General features: G+C 36.4%; 1 protein-coding gene across 4 annotated transcripts; it reads left to right on the forward strand.

Annotated features, from left to right (window-relative positions):
* The first annotated feature begins 903 nt into the window (after positions 1-903).
* On the forward strand, positions 904-15142 carry LOC111805588 (PH, RCC1 and FYVE domains-containing protein 1-like). Of its 4 annotated transcripts, XM_023690703.1 has the most exons (11): positions 904-1060; positions 1318-1669; positions 2197-2283; positions 3276-3365; positions 3618-3698; positions 3956-4120; positions 4221-6037; positions 6156-6285; positions 10820-10966; positions 14010-14302; positions 14583-15142. In XM_023690703.1, exons 2-11 carry the CDS (start codon positions 1622-1624, stop codon positions 14674-14676), a joined length of 2952 nt encoding a protein of 983 aa, XP_023546471.1. In that variant the 5' UTR covers positions 904-1060; positions 1318-1621; the 3' UTR covers positions 14677-15142. The 4 variants fall into 4 exon arrangements, 3 of the variants coding, with proteins under 3 accessions (XP_023546471.1, XP_023546472.1, XP_023546473.1); XR_002816680.1 differs by lacking the exons at positions 14010-14302; positions 14583-15142 and adding an exon at positions 9867-10263 and having other exon boundaries at positions 10820-10906; XM_023690704.1 differs by having other exon boundaries at positions 904-1669.
* The last annotated feature ends 964 nt before the right edge of the window (positions 15143-16106 follow it).

Below are 16106 nucleotides of genomic sequence, written 5' to 3' on the forward strand. Positions count from 1 at the left end.
CACTCCTGAGTGAGTTAGCCAACTAGAATTCGTCTTGCTTTAGGCCATTGAAAGAAAACGTTACCAGCAATCATCAATTTTGTTTTCCATGACGCTTACTCTCTCTCTCCACCTTGGAATCCAAAATTGGGAGGGTATTCGTGGAATAAATTCAAAAAAATGGTAATGAACACAACTAAAATGTATCATGGGACGATTAAGATGCATGAATTCCAACGACTTATCAGAATTCTCACCGTCACCATTGACTAATTTTTTTAACTATCAATTCAAATTCTCAAGAAGTACTCGAAAAGTAGAGTAGGTCAAATGCGATCAAACTATTATAAAATTAAGGTGTCACTTATTTTTACAACTTAATTTTAATATTTATGGGACGCTTTAATAATTATTTAGGTCGGTAGAATTTAATTTCCATAATAGATACTAGAATTAAATAGGGTGTTTGATTTTGTTAGTGTTATTTCTTGAGTTAATTAAAAATGAATTTTAGTTTGAAATTAATGGTTTGTAGAGAATGTATTAAAAATAAAAAAGAAGTTTTAATTAATTTCAAGTTATGTGGAAATTGGTGTAATGAAAAATGGCGGGAATCAGTAGGTCAAAAAACAGAAGTGGCAAAGTGTACACGTGGCAAAGGACAGGATTTGTCCTGTAGTGGGTGGGGGATTAAATTCAAATAATAATAATAAATAATAATAAAAGAAACCTGCTTCCAACAAGTACAATCATATTTGGCACATCCAAGATATTCCATGTTCGCTGACGTGGCACTTCCACGTATACAAATACAAAAATTAAATTATATATATATATATATATATAAATATAAAGAAGTCGTTTGGAATTGAGCAAAATTTATGTATTAAAAAAAGGAAAAACAAAAAAGAAAAAACAGTTAAAAGCTTCGTCCTCCCAAAAACAAAAAACTCCCTACACACAAAAGAGAGAGAAAACAGACGATGATGATGATGATGCAGAGCGTAGGTGTAAGGGCGCCCCTCAAGATTACCCCTATGTCGTATGAATTTTCGTTGACAAGCCATTGAAGACCTTCGAGGTGCTCTGGATCTCTTTCGTTTTCTTTTCTTTTTATTTTGCGCTCTGTTTTGCAATCTTTTTGCCACCTATTCATTCTCCTGGAGATTCGTTAATCGGAAATGCTCTCATCAATGTATCGTTTTCGAATGCTTTGTCTATGAATTCTTATTACCGACGTTAAATTCGATGACATTTGGTTGGAATGCCCATTTGGCGTTGATAATCTGCGGATAATTGAAGAGACTCGTCGGGATTTTTGTCTTGTGCGTGTTTTAGGGTTCCTTTGAGAGATTACCGGCGGGTGGTTTTAGCTGTGTCTGAGCTGGATAGTGATCAGTGGAGAAGCTGTTTGAGCATTGTGTTGGGAGTTTAGTTTCGTCGCGTTTGAATTTTACAGGGTATTTTTCATGGGGTAGATGAGGAAATTTTTTCGGAAGTATTTTCATCCGAGAGGATGAGGAGAATGCTTTTCATGGCGCAAGGTTTGAACAGCGATTCTCGTTTGAGATACTGCATTTGGGTTTATTCTTCAAATGGATGTTTGATCTGCTCTAGATTAGCGCCTGATTCTGCATCTTGAATGGCCGATAGCCAGAAAGCTGGTCTCGCCCAGAGGGATATCGAGCAGGTTGGTTTTATTGTTTCATATTTTTCTGCATATGTTTTTAGTTACCTATTTAATGTCGTCAAAGAATCTATATGTGACCCTGCTTGAAAATGTGAAGGAGATGCGAACTTTTCTCCTTCCAGTCGTTTAAACTACTCTATTTGAACCTTTAACTATGAATTATCGTTTGTCGCGGAGAGATTTTTGCTTTGAAGTTTCGAATTGAGTGTCTAGTTAAAAATCAAGTTCTAGATGGCTTAGTTTAACGATATTCTCACTTGAGAATTGACATTATGCTGCAGGAATTAACAATTACTCTTAACGTGAAACTATGACACAGCACTGTCACAAAGAAAAAATCTAGCCTGTCCATCGTTTCTCTGCAAACAAATATGAAATGTCGAGGTCTTCCAGTTGCATGTTTCTAGTTGTTGTTCCACTGAAGAATTTGTTCCGACTTTCTTGAGAAAAAAAAGTTTACATTATTATATTTTTCTTTTCTGTTGTCTCATCTTTTCATGCTGAACTTTACCCTCTTATTTTTACAGGCCATTATAGCACTTAAGAAAGGGGCACATTTACTTAAATATGGAAGGAGGGGGAAGCCGAAGTTCTGCCCTTTCAGGCTCTCAAGTGTAAGAATTTTGTTAATTATTATTTTTTTCGCAAGATCAAAATTTCAGGTGTTAAATAGTAAATGTTTGAATCGACGAAGATCATTTATCTGGAGTTATATTACTCTAGGAAAATGATGTAAGAAGATAAAACTATACTGGCCAGAGAATGAATGATGGAGGCAGCATGTTTTATTCCCGTTTCTTTCTTCTTTTTTCCTCTGGCTTTTGAACTGTCTAAAAGCATTAATGTCCATACCTATTGTCCCCCACTATCTAGTAGTCTGTAGGAGAAGAGACGATATTTGTTATATTTATAGTTTTTCCTCTGACTTTCAAAAACTTGTGTTGGTGCTATTTGAAAGAGATTGTTACAGATTATTCTAGGGAATGGAAAATAAAAAAATACTATTATTTCTATACAGTCCATTGATATTACACTGTGATAGAACTATTTTGGTGGCATGTACTGTTGCTAAAGCATGGTTATTCTCATTTTGTTTTTCTCATGTCTTGCACTTCCTATAGGTCCATGACCTCATGCTCTAATGCTTAAACCCGATGTAAAACTTTTCACAGAAATATTGAGCAAGATCTTTTTAAATAAATGATTAAGTTTATTGCATGTAAGATTTTGCTACACTAATAATCCTGTTTCACGATTTTGAATCAGTCTAAAGTGATGGAGGTATCTACTTCTGCATTTCAATCTTATGGAAGTTATTTCCAGATTTTGATGAATATTTGTTCCTAATTAACTGTTGATGATGTAGAATGTCAAGCTGACAAAAAATTAAATAAATAAATAAATAAATAATAAATAATAATAATAATAATGTAATCAATGCAAAACTGTATCTTATTAGATGCATTGAGACATCAATATTTGCCTATCTGGACTCCGACCAGACTAAGTAAAGCCATTATCTTTTCTTTTCTGTCATTTTACTGGATTGGAATTTTGTTACAAGATGCTTTTTCCTTTTCGTGTTTTTTTTCTTTAAATGTAACAGGATGAGTCTTTACTCGTATGGTACTCTGGAAGAGATGAGAAACAGCTTAAATTAAGTTTGGTTTCAAAGATCATTCCTGGTCAGCGCACTGTAAGTTACATACACATCCTCGACTTCTAAGACATTGTTTGGGAAGGAAAAAATCAAACCTAGCTTTAGTTGGTATATAGTTTATAAAACATTAAGTAAAACAGTGGTCAAAATGCCGTAGTGTAATATAACATTGAAAAATCCGCATTCAAGGTATTTTTCTCAGAATGTCTTTCAAAGATTTCTCTTCTGGTTTTGTAAACCTTTAGTTTTCCAGTTTTAAGAGGCTGTATGCGTGTATTTATTTTTCAGGCAATATTCCAGCAGCATCCACAACCCGAAAAGGAGTATCAGTCATTTTCACTCTTGTATAATGATAGATCATTGGATTTGGTAAGAGATTACAGTGTTATCCCTCAATTTTTATTTTTCTATTTGATTTTGCGATGCCATTTAAACATATAGTCCTGACAAGTTTGTGACACTGACTCACCACTAATGTTGAAGTTCTCTAGTATCTAGTTGTTCTTTAGCACATGTGCTTGCATTTATATAAGGTCGTTTTATACATGATGATTGAAGAAGTTTTGCAGTTACTCTTAGAAACTAGAATGAAGATTTGACAAACTAATCTCATTGTTGATGGACAGATATGTAAAGACAAGGATGAAGCTGAAGTTTGGTTTGTTGGTCTCAAGGCATTGATCACTCGAGGAAACTACCGCAAGTGGAGAGCTGAATCAAGATGTGAGAGTGTATCATCAGAGAGTCCGCATAATCGCTTGCGAAGGAATTCTCCGTCCATTACACCATGTGTCTGTATAACGATAATTATAATTATTTCAATCTTTACTCTTGTTCATTATTTTTAGTATGTAGTTCTAATTCACATTTTTCACTTCTTCTGGTTGACAGGATTCTGGAGATCTTGATGGGGTTCCTTATGAAAATATTGGACAGAACAGACTAGGGAAAGCATTTTCTGAACTGCTATCATACACTGCAGTTTCCAAGTGTACTAACCAACCCAAGTCGATTTCCAATCCTTCTCTATCTTCTCCACTTTTAGATAACTCAAATGGCCGAATTTCTGCATCTGAGGGTTTTCGAGTTAGTTTATCCAGTGCTGTGAGCTCATCAAGTCAAGGTTCATGTCCAGAAGACTTTGATGCCTTAGGAGATGTCTATATTTGGGGAGAAGGTATAAGGGATGGATTGCTGGGTGGCGGTCCAAATAAGGTCGGTAGCCAATGTTCATTAAACTCCAAGCTAGATGCTCTGCTACCCAAGGCATTGGAGTCAACAGTTGTTCTAGATGTTCATGGTATTGCATGTGGTGGTAGATATGCTGTGCTGGTTACCAGACAGGGTGAGATTTTTAGTTGGGGTGAGGAGTCAGGAGGGAGGCTTGGCCATGGTGTGGAAGCGGATGTTTCACATCCAAAAATAATTGATACTCTCAGTGGCATGAATGTCGAATTAGTAGCATGCGGGGAGTACCATACTTGTGCCGTAACAATTTCAGGGGATCTTTATACTTGGGGTGATGGGACTCATAATTATGGCCTACTTGGTCATGGTAGTGAAGTTAGTCATTGGATTCCTCAAAAGGTAAGTGGTCCGATGGAGGAGATTCGCGTATCTTATATCTCATGTGGAGCATGGCATACAGCTGTGGTGACGTCAGCTGGTCAGTTGTTCACATTTGGGGAGGGTTCTTTCGGAGCCTTGGGTCATGGGGATCATACCACCTCAAATATTCCACGGGAAGTGGAATCTTTGAGGGGGCTTAGAACGATAAGAGTTGCCTGTGGTGTTTGGCACACTGCTGCTGTTGTTGAAGCAATTAATGAACTTTCTGATTCTGGTACTTCAGCTAACCCTTCATTTGGAAAGCTTTACACATGGGGCGATGGAGACAAAGGCCGGCTTGGACATGGAGATAATGAACCTAGATTAGTTCCTGAATGTGTAGCTGCATTGATTGGAGAAAACATATGTCAAGTAGGATGTGGCCATGATCTCACAGTTACTTTAACAACAGCAGGACGGGTATATACAATGGGGAGTACTGCTTATGGCCAGTTAGGAAGTGCTACAGCTGATGGAAAGCTTCCTACTTGTGTTGAAGGTGAAATTGCCAATAGTTTTGTTGAAGAGGTTGCCTGTGGTTCTTGTCATGTTGCAGTATTAACCTCCAAAGCTGAGATTTATACTTGGGGAAAAGGCTCAAATGGGCAGTTAGGACATGGAGACAACAATCACAGAAACACACCTACTATTGTAGATGCCCTGAAAGATAAGCAAGTGAAAAATGTTGCATGCGGTTCAAACTTCACTGCTGTTATATGTGTTCATAAGTGGGTATCAAGTGCTGATCATTCTGTATGCTCTGGTTGTCACAACCCATTTGGTTTCAGAAGGAAGCGTCACAACTGTTACAACTGTGGTCTAGTATTCTGCAAATCATGCAGCAGCAAAAAATCTCTGAAAGCATCTTTAGCCCCAAATTTGAATAAGCCATATCGGGTGTGTGACGATTGTTTTAATAAACTAAAGAAGGCCATGGAATCCATTTCTGTTTCACAAAATTCTAGAGCCAGAATCGGAAATGTGCATAATAAATCTAATGGTGTTATGGATAAAGAGACGTGGGTTCCAAAATTGCAAGCAACGCTCTCCAGACTTTCATCTTTTGGTGCTGTCATTAATGCTGAAAGCATGCACTCCAGGTATAATATAAAACAATGTTTACAAAATAGTCTTGTGTTCACCTTCTTAAATGTGAAATCTTAAATTGAGGGCTTATTATTCTTGAAGATTATCAAAAGTTTCTATTCCTGCTTTTAGATTATTTTCTCGAGCAACATCTCCTGTATTGGGAATGCCAAGCCCGATTCGATCATCTGAAGACATTTCAGAGGATTCTAAGCGTGCAAATGACAGTTTAGCCCAGGAAATCATCAGTTTGAGGGCACAGGTAAAACCTTTTTGTTCTGGATACCATCCATTAATTAATTTGCCAACAATATCTGGTTGTGACCTTATGATGATATAATTATCCTAAGGTGTGCAAACTATATTGGCATCTTTGACCTGCTTTAGATATGTATAATGTAGTTAACTCCAGGGATATGCTTCGATTATATTTTATTGATCTGCATATCAAGCTTGATAGCTACCTGAGAAGTACAGCTTAGTTCACCATGTTGATCTTATGAACACGGTGGTATTCTATTTTCCAGATATGCACTCAAATGAGCTTTCATTGATCACAAAATTATGGACATTTTCAATAACCTGTACCATCTGTTCATGAGATCAATCAGGTGCATGAGAACTGAAATAAACATTGTATGAGGCCCCAATTGCTAGTATTTATGTTAGCCTGAATAGAAATGGGCCAGAAAATTAGTGGGCTGGTCCTGTTTTATTTCATGTTTTCATATCTTTTAGTGGGCCGGGTTGTTAGTTTGGCCTTAGTTTATTTTATATATAGTCAGGAAATAGCTTGGAAGTAGGAGGCGTCATTTTGTATGTAACTCTGGTTCTTGGGAGAGTATAACACCCTTGACTTGGCAGATTAAATCCATACCGTCGTTTTGGCTGTAGCAAGTGTTTCTGTTTGAATTTTCTTTTAGGGTGATACCTTACATATTGGTATTAGAGCATTCAACTTGGGAAAACTTAGTATGGCACAACAGAAATTAGAGGAACGTTTGGAAACTTTGGATAGAGACGTTAGGGAGATGAAGATGGAACTACAAAAGCTTCCGGTATTAGAAAAATCCCTTCAGTGTGTATCTGAGAATGTGAAAAGGATATCGACCCAGATGAAAGACCCAACTTATGCTGGCATCGATTGCTTCTAAGTTGACATGAGGAAGAATTTGATCATCACCTTCTACAATAGTGGACGAACTGAAACCTAAGTTAAAGCATCCTGAGGGGAATGAAGATGAAAAATCGAACACTGGATGACGAGGATGTAATTCAGGAACAACATGAAGGAAACTGGCAACACTGAAAAGTTCGAAAGTTGAATTGCCAATTTTTACTAGAGAAACCTTGATTCCTATTTTTCTTTTTCTTTTTTTCTTTTTTTCTTTTTTGTGTCGGAGGGGTATTTTAAAAATTGACCAGTTGTCAGGAGCAAGAAGTTAACTGCTAGGATCCTAAGTTTTGAGGGTGAGGCTTTGTCTTGAAGGATCAACTATTCACGCAATTTCAGTCAACCCAAGAGGGCACCCTGTCACTTGATGCTAAGATGTCAAGCAAAGAGGAACCATTGTTGTGTTTAGAAAGGAATTTGAAGAGTTGGCGGCGCCTTACCCCCACAAGAAGTATTAAAGAATGCATTTCTCAATGGACTGGCATTAGTGTTAAGAGTTGAAGTGAGGTGGATGCAGCTTAATAATGTTAAAAAATAAGAGAACTCTTAACGCATTCTATACAAAGTTCAATATATATGAAAGCCGTAAACTAAGAATAGTAAGATTATAGCGAAGGACAAAAGTCTAATAAGTCGCATATTCAAATATATACTATAACACTTCCTTTCAAGTTGGAGCTTTTATGCTTCAATTACAACTTAGTCAGAGCTGTAATATTGAAGCCAAACTCAATCAAGAGTGGATTTACCCACATTGTATGACATACTGATTGTGCCATAACTTTGTATCTAATTTAGCACTTGGTTATGAGACTAAATCATCAATGTCAAACTCGATCAAGAGTGGATTTACCCACATTATTTTGCATATTGATTGTGTCGTAGCTCTGTATTCTGATTTAGCACTTGATCATGAAACTATGTTTTGTTTCTTGCTCTTCCATGAAACCAAATTACCTTCAACAAAAATGCAATAGCTAGAACTTGATCTTCTGTCTTCTTTTGATCCTACCCAATTGGCATATGAAAAGAACTCGATCTTCATATGACCATGGTCATGCGAGTGATCATTACAAAAAGTAATGAAATATTGAAATTAAAATTGATTTCATTCGTCCTTGTCTCCTTGATTTCATTCTTCCTTTCATAATTGAAATTGATGCATTAGAAATAGGACCGATGGTATTCTCTCAAAATCAGAGACCAATTGCTTATTCAGCCACACATTGTTTGTGCAAGCCTAATTTGAGTTGGTCTACCCAAGAGAATTGATGGCTATTGTGTTAGCCCCATACACGGTGGCGGCCATATTCTCGGCCGATGGTTTGTTTTTTGAACAAATCAGAAGGTTATGCCCTTTTTATTAGAGCAACAAGAGGTTCAACCCAAATATGAATGATGGGTGTCCAAATTACTTTTCTATGACTTCGAAATCCAGTATCGGCTCTAACAAGAAAACAAGGGCATTGATGCCCTTCACATCAACCACCAGTGGCTCATCTTGTTACTTTGACTGTGCTACCTATCTTGGACATGGTTGCCACGTTAGTCAAATTACCAAAGATCTTCTTGAGGATATAGATGGTGTATCAAAAATTTTGCTACATCAAATCAAGGGAGTCTCCTCTCCAAGGAAAGGCTAGTTTTGTCAAAGACCTCTACACCCATATCCTCCATTTTACATTTTTATCATGATTCGGTTTTGGGGAGACATTCTGGGTTTCTTCGGACCTACAAGCACTTGACTTGTGAGTAGACTAGGTGGGAATAAAATCTGATGTCAGAGTATGTTGCGTGATGTTTTGTTTCCCATCAAAATTAGTCATTGGCTGACTTCCCCGCCTTTCTATTCCTGACTTTATATGGGAGGATAGATCAATAGATTTAATTAGGGGTCTTCCACTGTCATTTGGTTTTGATATGGTATTTATGATGGTTGATCGACTCAACAAATTTGAGCATTTTTTTTCAGTTGGTCATCCGTTTATGGTCAGGTTGATTGATGAAGTTTTCGTCATAGAGTTGGTCCGACTCATGTATTCCCTTGCTCATTAGTGTTATATCCAGACAAAAATATTTATCAACCATTTTTGGACTGAACTTTTCATGATGCAATGGACCCAACTCTACGTACCACTCAAAATGTATGGGCAAACCCAATGGGTCAATAGGTGGTTGGAAACATATCTTTGTTGTTTCTATGGTGAATGACTTAAGACTTGGAGAAGTTAGGTGAACAGGTTCGAGTACTGGCATAATACCACGTACCATGTATCCATCAACACCACCCCCTTATCACTAGGTGCAAGGTCGACCTCCACCCCCTTTGATATTCTATGGGGCATAGAAAACATCTAACTCCACACTGAAACAACAAATGTTGGATCACAATGTGGCATTGAGTTCCTTGAAAGGCCTTCTGGTAACAAACGAAGAGTGTATGTAAATGCAGGCTGGCAAGAAGTGCAAGGAGGTCGAGTTTGACATTGACGATTGGATTTACCTAAAAATTTACCCATACTGAAAGTTAACTTTACCCTAAAAAAAAGCAATGAAATGTTGTCAACCTATTTATTTGGCTCATCATTTTATAGCACCTGTGGGTAGTGTGGTGTATCTTGACTCTTCCTAATGAGGCAACAATTCATCCGCTTTTCCACATGTCACAGCTCAAGGAGGCCGTGGGGGATCCTTCATTAATCCAACCTTGTACACCAATGCTTGCTATGCTTATTGATGAGTTTGAGTGGATGGTTGAGCCACAAGAAGTGATGGGCTTATGAAAGAACGTGGATGAAGGAGAATGGGAACTGCTGATTATTTGGAAGTATTTGCCTGAGTATGAAGCTACGTGGGACCTCATGTCAATGATTCAACATCAGTTTCCGGATTTCTACCATGAGGACAAATATTGGGTGGCTGGTCCTGTTCAGTTGGGGCTTAGCTTATTTTGTATGTAGTCAGGAAGTAGTGTGAAGGAAGGAAGCGTCATTTTGTCAGGACTGTAGTTCCTGGGAGAGCACAGCTCTCTCGAATAAGCTGAATAATATCGTCATTTTGGCTGTTGTAAGTGTTTCTGTTTGAATTTTTTTGTATGGTGATACCTTACACATTGTTGCATAGCATTTCTGTTAAATGTGTTAAGAAGCTCATGTATTGGCAGAGGCATTGGACAACAAATATGAGTTATAAACCTTCTGTCCATTTGCCTGATTCTCCTCCAGTAAATGGCTGAAACCATGAGACAGTCCCACTTAATGAAGTGAACCTGGCATCGATATTGTATGATAAACGTCTTGATGAAAAAAGGAATTGAGTTACAGTCTAGGTTTAATCCTCCAAGATTCTAAGGCTGTGCTTCATTAGATCATCTTTGGAGGGGCCCTTTGATCCCACGTCTCAAGGCTGTTTTTGTTTTGTTTTTTTGTTTTTCTNAAAAAAAAAAAAAAAAAAAAAAAAAAAAAAAAAAAAAAAAAAAAAAAAAAGTCTTCATGAAAAAAGCATGTGAATGATTGAAGACATGACCCAGGCCCACGTTAATTAACCTTCAGCTGCTTTTAGTTTACTTTTTGAACTCTACTTTGGGTGAACTATTGAGCATTAACTAGAAACTGATTGGTAGGTGCAAGAGCTGACTTGCAAGTCCAAAAATCTTGAAGCTGAACTCGAGAAAACCTCAAAGAAATTGATGGAGGTTACTGCAATAGCTACAGATGAAGCTGACAAATGCAAATCAGCCAAGGAAGTTATTAAATCCTTAGCGACTCAGGTTAGAGTCTTTTTGATTTATGGGTTAGATTTTGTAAGAAAAGTTTCCATTATATTTCATAAACGTTCTTTAATAACTTCATTATATTCACCCCCACTTTTTTACTTAAAACGTCCAATGTCAAATTTATATGGTCAGAAATAGTAAGGAAAACAGCTGTCTTTCAGTCGGCTTCATATTATAATATCATTTTAATTGTTAATGAACTTTACAGCTTATGCCCACATTTCTTGTTTTGACATGCAACTAAGTTGAACTGCATCTCATATTCCAAACAATATATAAATTATGTACCTTTCTAAGCTTCACATGTCATACGTAAGTGGATTCTTTCTTCAATTAGGAACCAATAATTTTTTCTGTCAAATAAGCGTAATAAAAGGTAAGAGAGTGAGGTATTCTTAGAGGAAAAATAAATTCTGTGTTATTGACTAAGTTGCCTCTGTCTGTTTCAAAAGAAAGATCTGGGCTCTTGCCATAGCACAATGCTGTCTGTCTGTGTGCGTGTGTTCAAATGGGTAGTTAAAATATTGAATTGATGTTGTGGTTGTTTGATTTTTTAATTTTTTTTAATTTCTGAAATTTTGGAACTGAAAGAGAAATTACTTTGACATTTGAAGGTGCTGGGTATGAATTCTCTTGATATTTCCACTGCATTTCACTCATCGAATTCAAATATAGTTGTTTCTACTATGGTTTTTATTGAAAGAGTAAATTGTATTACTCTCCTTTCTTGTTATTCATTAGAGAAGTATATATCTCTATTTATAATAAAGAAAACTAACTATTCTACAGGAAATAGAAAACAATATATAAAAGAAAGCTAACTAATCCTCTAAGGAGTAAGAAACAATACAGAAAAGGAAACAAAAAATAGGCTAATTTCCTTACTAAATGAGATTAAGGAATTTATCATTCATTCCCAACTTGAATACTATCCTATAAAAAAATAAGTTGCAGAGTTCTTTTGTTAGCACGTCTACCAATTGTAGCCACGAGGGTACATAACTCATGCATATTTTTCACTTCTCTAACTTTTCCTTGATAAAATGCTAAGCGATTTCAATATGCTTTGTCTTATCATGTTGAATAGGATTATGAGCGATGTTTATGGTTGATTTGGTGTCATAGTACAACTTTACCCGAGTCTTCTCCTTTAATATGTAAATTATCAAGGATTATCTTCAACCATAAGAACCATAAGAGATCAAATCGTCCATGTGCAATAGCTTAGAATTCAGCCATATGCCGTCCGTACATGTTTTTCCTTCAATTGTGACTTTAGCCGACTTGCCTCTACTCTAGGTCAAGTCCAAAGGCTCAACCTTACCTCTACTCTAGGCCAACGTCCTTCAAATGCAACATCACATCTCATCTCATTATTTAGATTCTCATCAATCCGGAACTTCACCAATATATGTTTGGATCCTTCGTTATGTCAAAATGACCCTAAAACGCCCAAAGGGAGCTTACTAGGTGATTTAAGTACTTACTGAGATATTAGGACATTATAACACTTGCTTAGTACAGTGCTAGCCAATAACTCTCAAGTTCCATAAATGCTTCATAGCCAGTAACTCTCAAGTTCCATAAATGCTTCATGATGCCATTTCGAGCTTCAGAATTTAATCAGTTGTCATAACTCGCTCAAGTACGCTTATTAAGAACCAATCCATGAGTCAACCTTATATTCGGGACCTCTTGAACATCCATCCATCCCGACACTATTGAGGTATGCCAAGTTATTTATGCATACTGTGTCTGAGTCCAGCTCTATATTTCAACCTTTGACTCTTGAGGTTGGCACCTATTAAGCTTGTCTCTAACATCCTTGATGGCACTATTGCTTCTAATCTTACTTGTACTAGGCTAGAACCCTCCTATATTTTAACCTTTGACTCTTGAGGTTGCCACCTATTAAGAGGTTATGACTTGGGGCCCCTCTGACTCTCATTAAGACACTAGTTTTTGTTTCTTGCTTATACTTTAGCTTGACAATTGTCCACTCTTCTTGTTGTGTTTTATGGTGCATCGTTCTCCTTTGTTGCATCATGACACTTGTCTTTCTTGATCCTCATATTGTTCAATGGGCATCACTCGTGTGTCGCCCTCTATCTGTCTACACCTGAGAATTACAATCTACTCTTTTCATAGTATGATAGTGACATTCTCCCCCACTTAAACATATTATCTTGATAATGGTCCAAACTTTGGGCTGGTTGCTAATTGACCCATTGAAAATAATCTTGCATGAAAGAGAAATGAAAATTGTCACGTTACTTATGAGCTATCCCACTACGGACCTTCTCTCGGCCTCGTAGACTTGCAACATAAGCACAACAACACATCAGTTGCACACGAGCTATTCCGCCAACGGACCTAGTTGTGCCTAGTTCTTAGGACTTGGCCACCAAGACTCGTAATGTTGTCACAATAAAGCTTCTGATGCTCTTGGTCAGCTTGGAGACATTTGCCCCAATGTAACTTTAGCACTTCTCATGGCCAATTCTCAACTTGGCCATCTCTTGTGGCAAGCACTGCACATGATGCTTTATTATGGTGTTATTGTAGCTTTTCTTTTTTTGTCTCTTATATAGAACACGGTACTCCTTGTTCATGCCGATTTTGATAACTTGGGAATCCACCCACATAGGCATGTGGACATTACTTGAGGGATAATTATTTGCCTCTCTCATGCTCACTTCTCTTGGAACACTTTCACGAGCAAGCAACCAATTCTCTTGAATTACTTTCCTCTCTCATGTTAGTTGTTTAGACTTAAGTTTGAAGAGAGGGCCAAAATAACTTGAATTGCATATGATATTTTACTGTAGTTTGTTCTTCTCAATACTATTTCTTTTCAGTTCTTTGGTTGATAAATGTAATATAACCATATGAGTGAATTCGAAGAAGTTAATTTTAAACATGCTAATGATATAGTGTGCTAATGAACTCATCAGTCCCTCCTCCATTTAATATTTATGCATGATTCATATTCCCACCCTCCTCCATTGTGGATACTAAAGTTTTAATTGTTTTGCAGTTAAAAGAGATGGCCGATAAGATGCCAGAGGCTCACAGTGATATTCTCAACTCTTGCACTGTTTCTGGGCAAAATGGTAGTAATCTCAATCAGCTTCCCACCGAGAGCCTTTCAATGAGCATAAACTCTCGTTTGGAGTCAAATGGAATTTCAAAAAGTCAAAACTTACCAACTGGAAACAAAGGACAAAATGAAAAGGGAGAATGGGTTGTACAAGACGAACCAGGCGTGTATATAACTCTGTCTGCTTTGCCAGGAGGAGGAGGCAATGAGCTGAAACGAGTTCGTTTCAGGTACTAAATTTAGCTCACTTTTTGTGAAAGTTTATTAAAAATTTGTTTGTTATTATGAAAAGACCAAACAGATATTGTTCTCTTGGGCTTTCCCTTTCGGACTTTCCCCTCAAGGTTTTAAAACACGTCTGCTAAGGAAATGTTTTCACACCCTTATGAAGGGTGTTTCGTTCTCCTCCCCAACCCAACCCAACCAATGCGGAGGATTGTGGGATTGTGGGATCTGATTCATGGGTATATGTTCTGAGTTTTGATGTGTTAAAAAAATTGTGTTGTGCAGTCGAAGACATTTTACAGAAGCACAAGCAGAGAAGTGGTGGGCGGAATTTGGAGCGAAGGTTTGCGAGCGGCACAAGGTAAAGAGTACAGATTAAGAAGTTGTTTGTTTGTGCTGGAACTGAATTGAGCAGGGAAAGAAAGAAGGCAAGGAGAAGGCAGTTTTCTATGGAAGACATTCTTCCTTTCCATCTTCCAAATGATTTTGAGTGGGGATTGATCGATCAGGGCAATCTAACATTTAGGTTCATATAATATTATTATTAATATTAGAAAATTGAAAAGTATAGGCAAGGAATTAGAAAGAATTACAAAGCCTTAAGACTTTCTCAACCCTCCCCTTTAGAACATTACTCTTCTTTCTTGTGCTTCCTTTTGTTTTTTTGTCCATCCGCTTAGGAAAAGTCCAAATTGTAATTAGCCTTTAGCAGGTTTCAATCAGAAATCGTCTATTGCTTTCTGCGGCCATATCGGACTTTTTCTGCAGCAACTTTGATGAAAAAAGCTCACTAACTGTTCATAATTGTTTTATGTTATTATTGGTTATCCCATTTGTGTTCCTCATATCTAGAGTTGCTGAAGTCACATTAACTTAATTTATGAAGACTGTTTTTATTTTTATTTTTATTTTTATTTTTTTTAGTTTAAAAGTATTAATGAAATTCTTTTAAAATTCTCCTTCTATAAGAAATAAATTTTGGTATTTAAAATGAAAAATTAAACAATAAAAAATATGAATGACAATCATAGGTTATGTTTTCCACAAAAAAAATAAAAGGAAAGGTTGTTAATATATATATATATATATATATGTACTTTTTTTTTTCTTTTTTTTTTTTTTGGTTATAAAGAATGAATAATAAAACTTTTATTAGATATATATCCAAAATAAAATTGAAACAATAACTACAAACTAAAAGAAAGTCGACACTAAAATATGGAAATTAAGTCATTGTCTAAAAATAGCAACAATTTATTCAAACCAAAGAAAAAACTTCCTATGCATTAAACGACTTGAATTAATATAAAATTAAAAGTTTGGGATCCCATTAAAAAGAATTACACATAATTGATCATCTACCTAAAAAAAACAAAAAAAAAACAAAAAACAAAAAAAAACATGTTGCTTGAGTGAATATAAAAAATATTAGTAATTAGCTCTATTTGCAATGTCATATCTATTTATACTTGTTTTGGAACATAAAAGTCATATTTCTAGGCTTAACTAATCTAGGTGCACACCTAACTAGTTTTCTGTCAGTTGGGAATCCCCTAATAACATAGAACCTAGTAACATGATAAACTCTTCGCTATTGGAACTTAGTTGACAACCTTCTAATAGCCTCATCATAGAATCTAGTAACATGAAGAGGCACATACATAATCTTAACACCATGTACATATTCCACAACTAGAATCATAAATAGTTAAAAGCACATTCGTACATGAGCCTTATTTAGGAAATCACGTGTCATGCTATAACATCTTTAGACATAATCACTATACAAGTCCAACTTTAAAGAAAGTT

The sequence above is a fragment of the Cucurbita pepo genome, chromosome LG11, assembly GCF_002806865.2.
Source record: "Cucurbita pepo subsp. pepo cultivar mu-cu-16 chromosome LG11, ASM280686v2, whole genome shotgun sequence".
NCBI classification, from domain to species: domain Eukaryota; kingdom Viridiplantae; phylum Streptophyta; class Magnoliopsida; order Cucurbitales; family Cucurbitaceae; genus Cucurbita; species Cucurbita pepo.

Bases quoted from the DNA above. Each gene is read 5' to 3' on its own strand.
- LOC111805588 (XM_023690704.1), top strand. From the start codon at position 1,622: ATGGCCGATAGCCAGAAAGCTGGTCTCGCCCAGAGGGATATCGAGCAG. The intron at 3,699-3,955 runs GTAAGAGATTAC...GTTGATGGACAG, and splicing joins ATGATAGATCATTGGATTTG to ATATGTAAAGACAAGGATGA. The intron at 6,286-10,819 runs GTAAAACCTTTT...ACTGATTGGTAG, and splicing joins TCATCAGTTTGAGGGCACAG to GTGCAAGAGCTGACTTGCAA.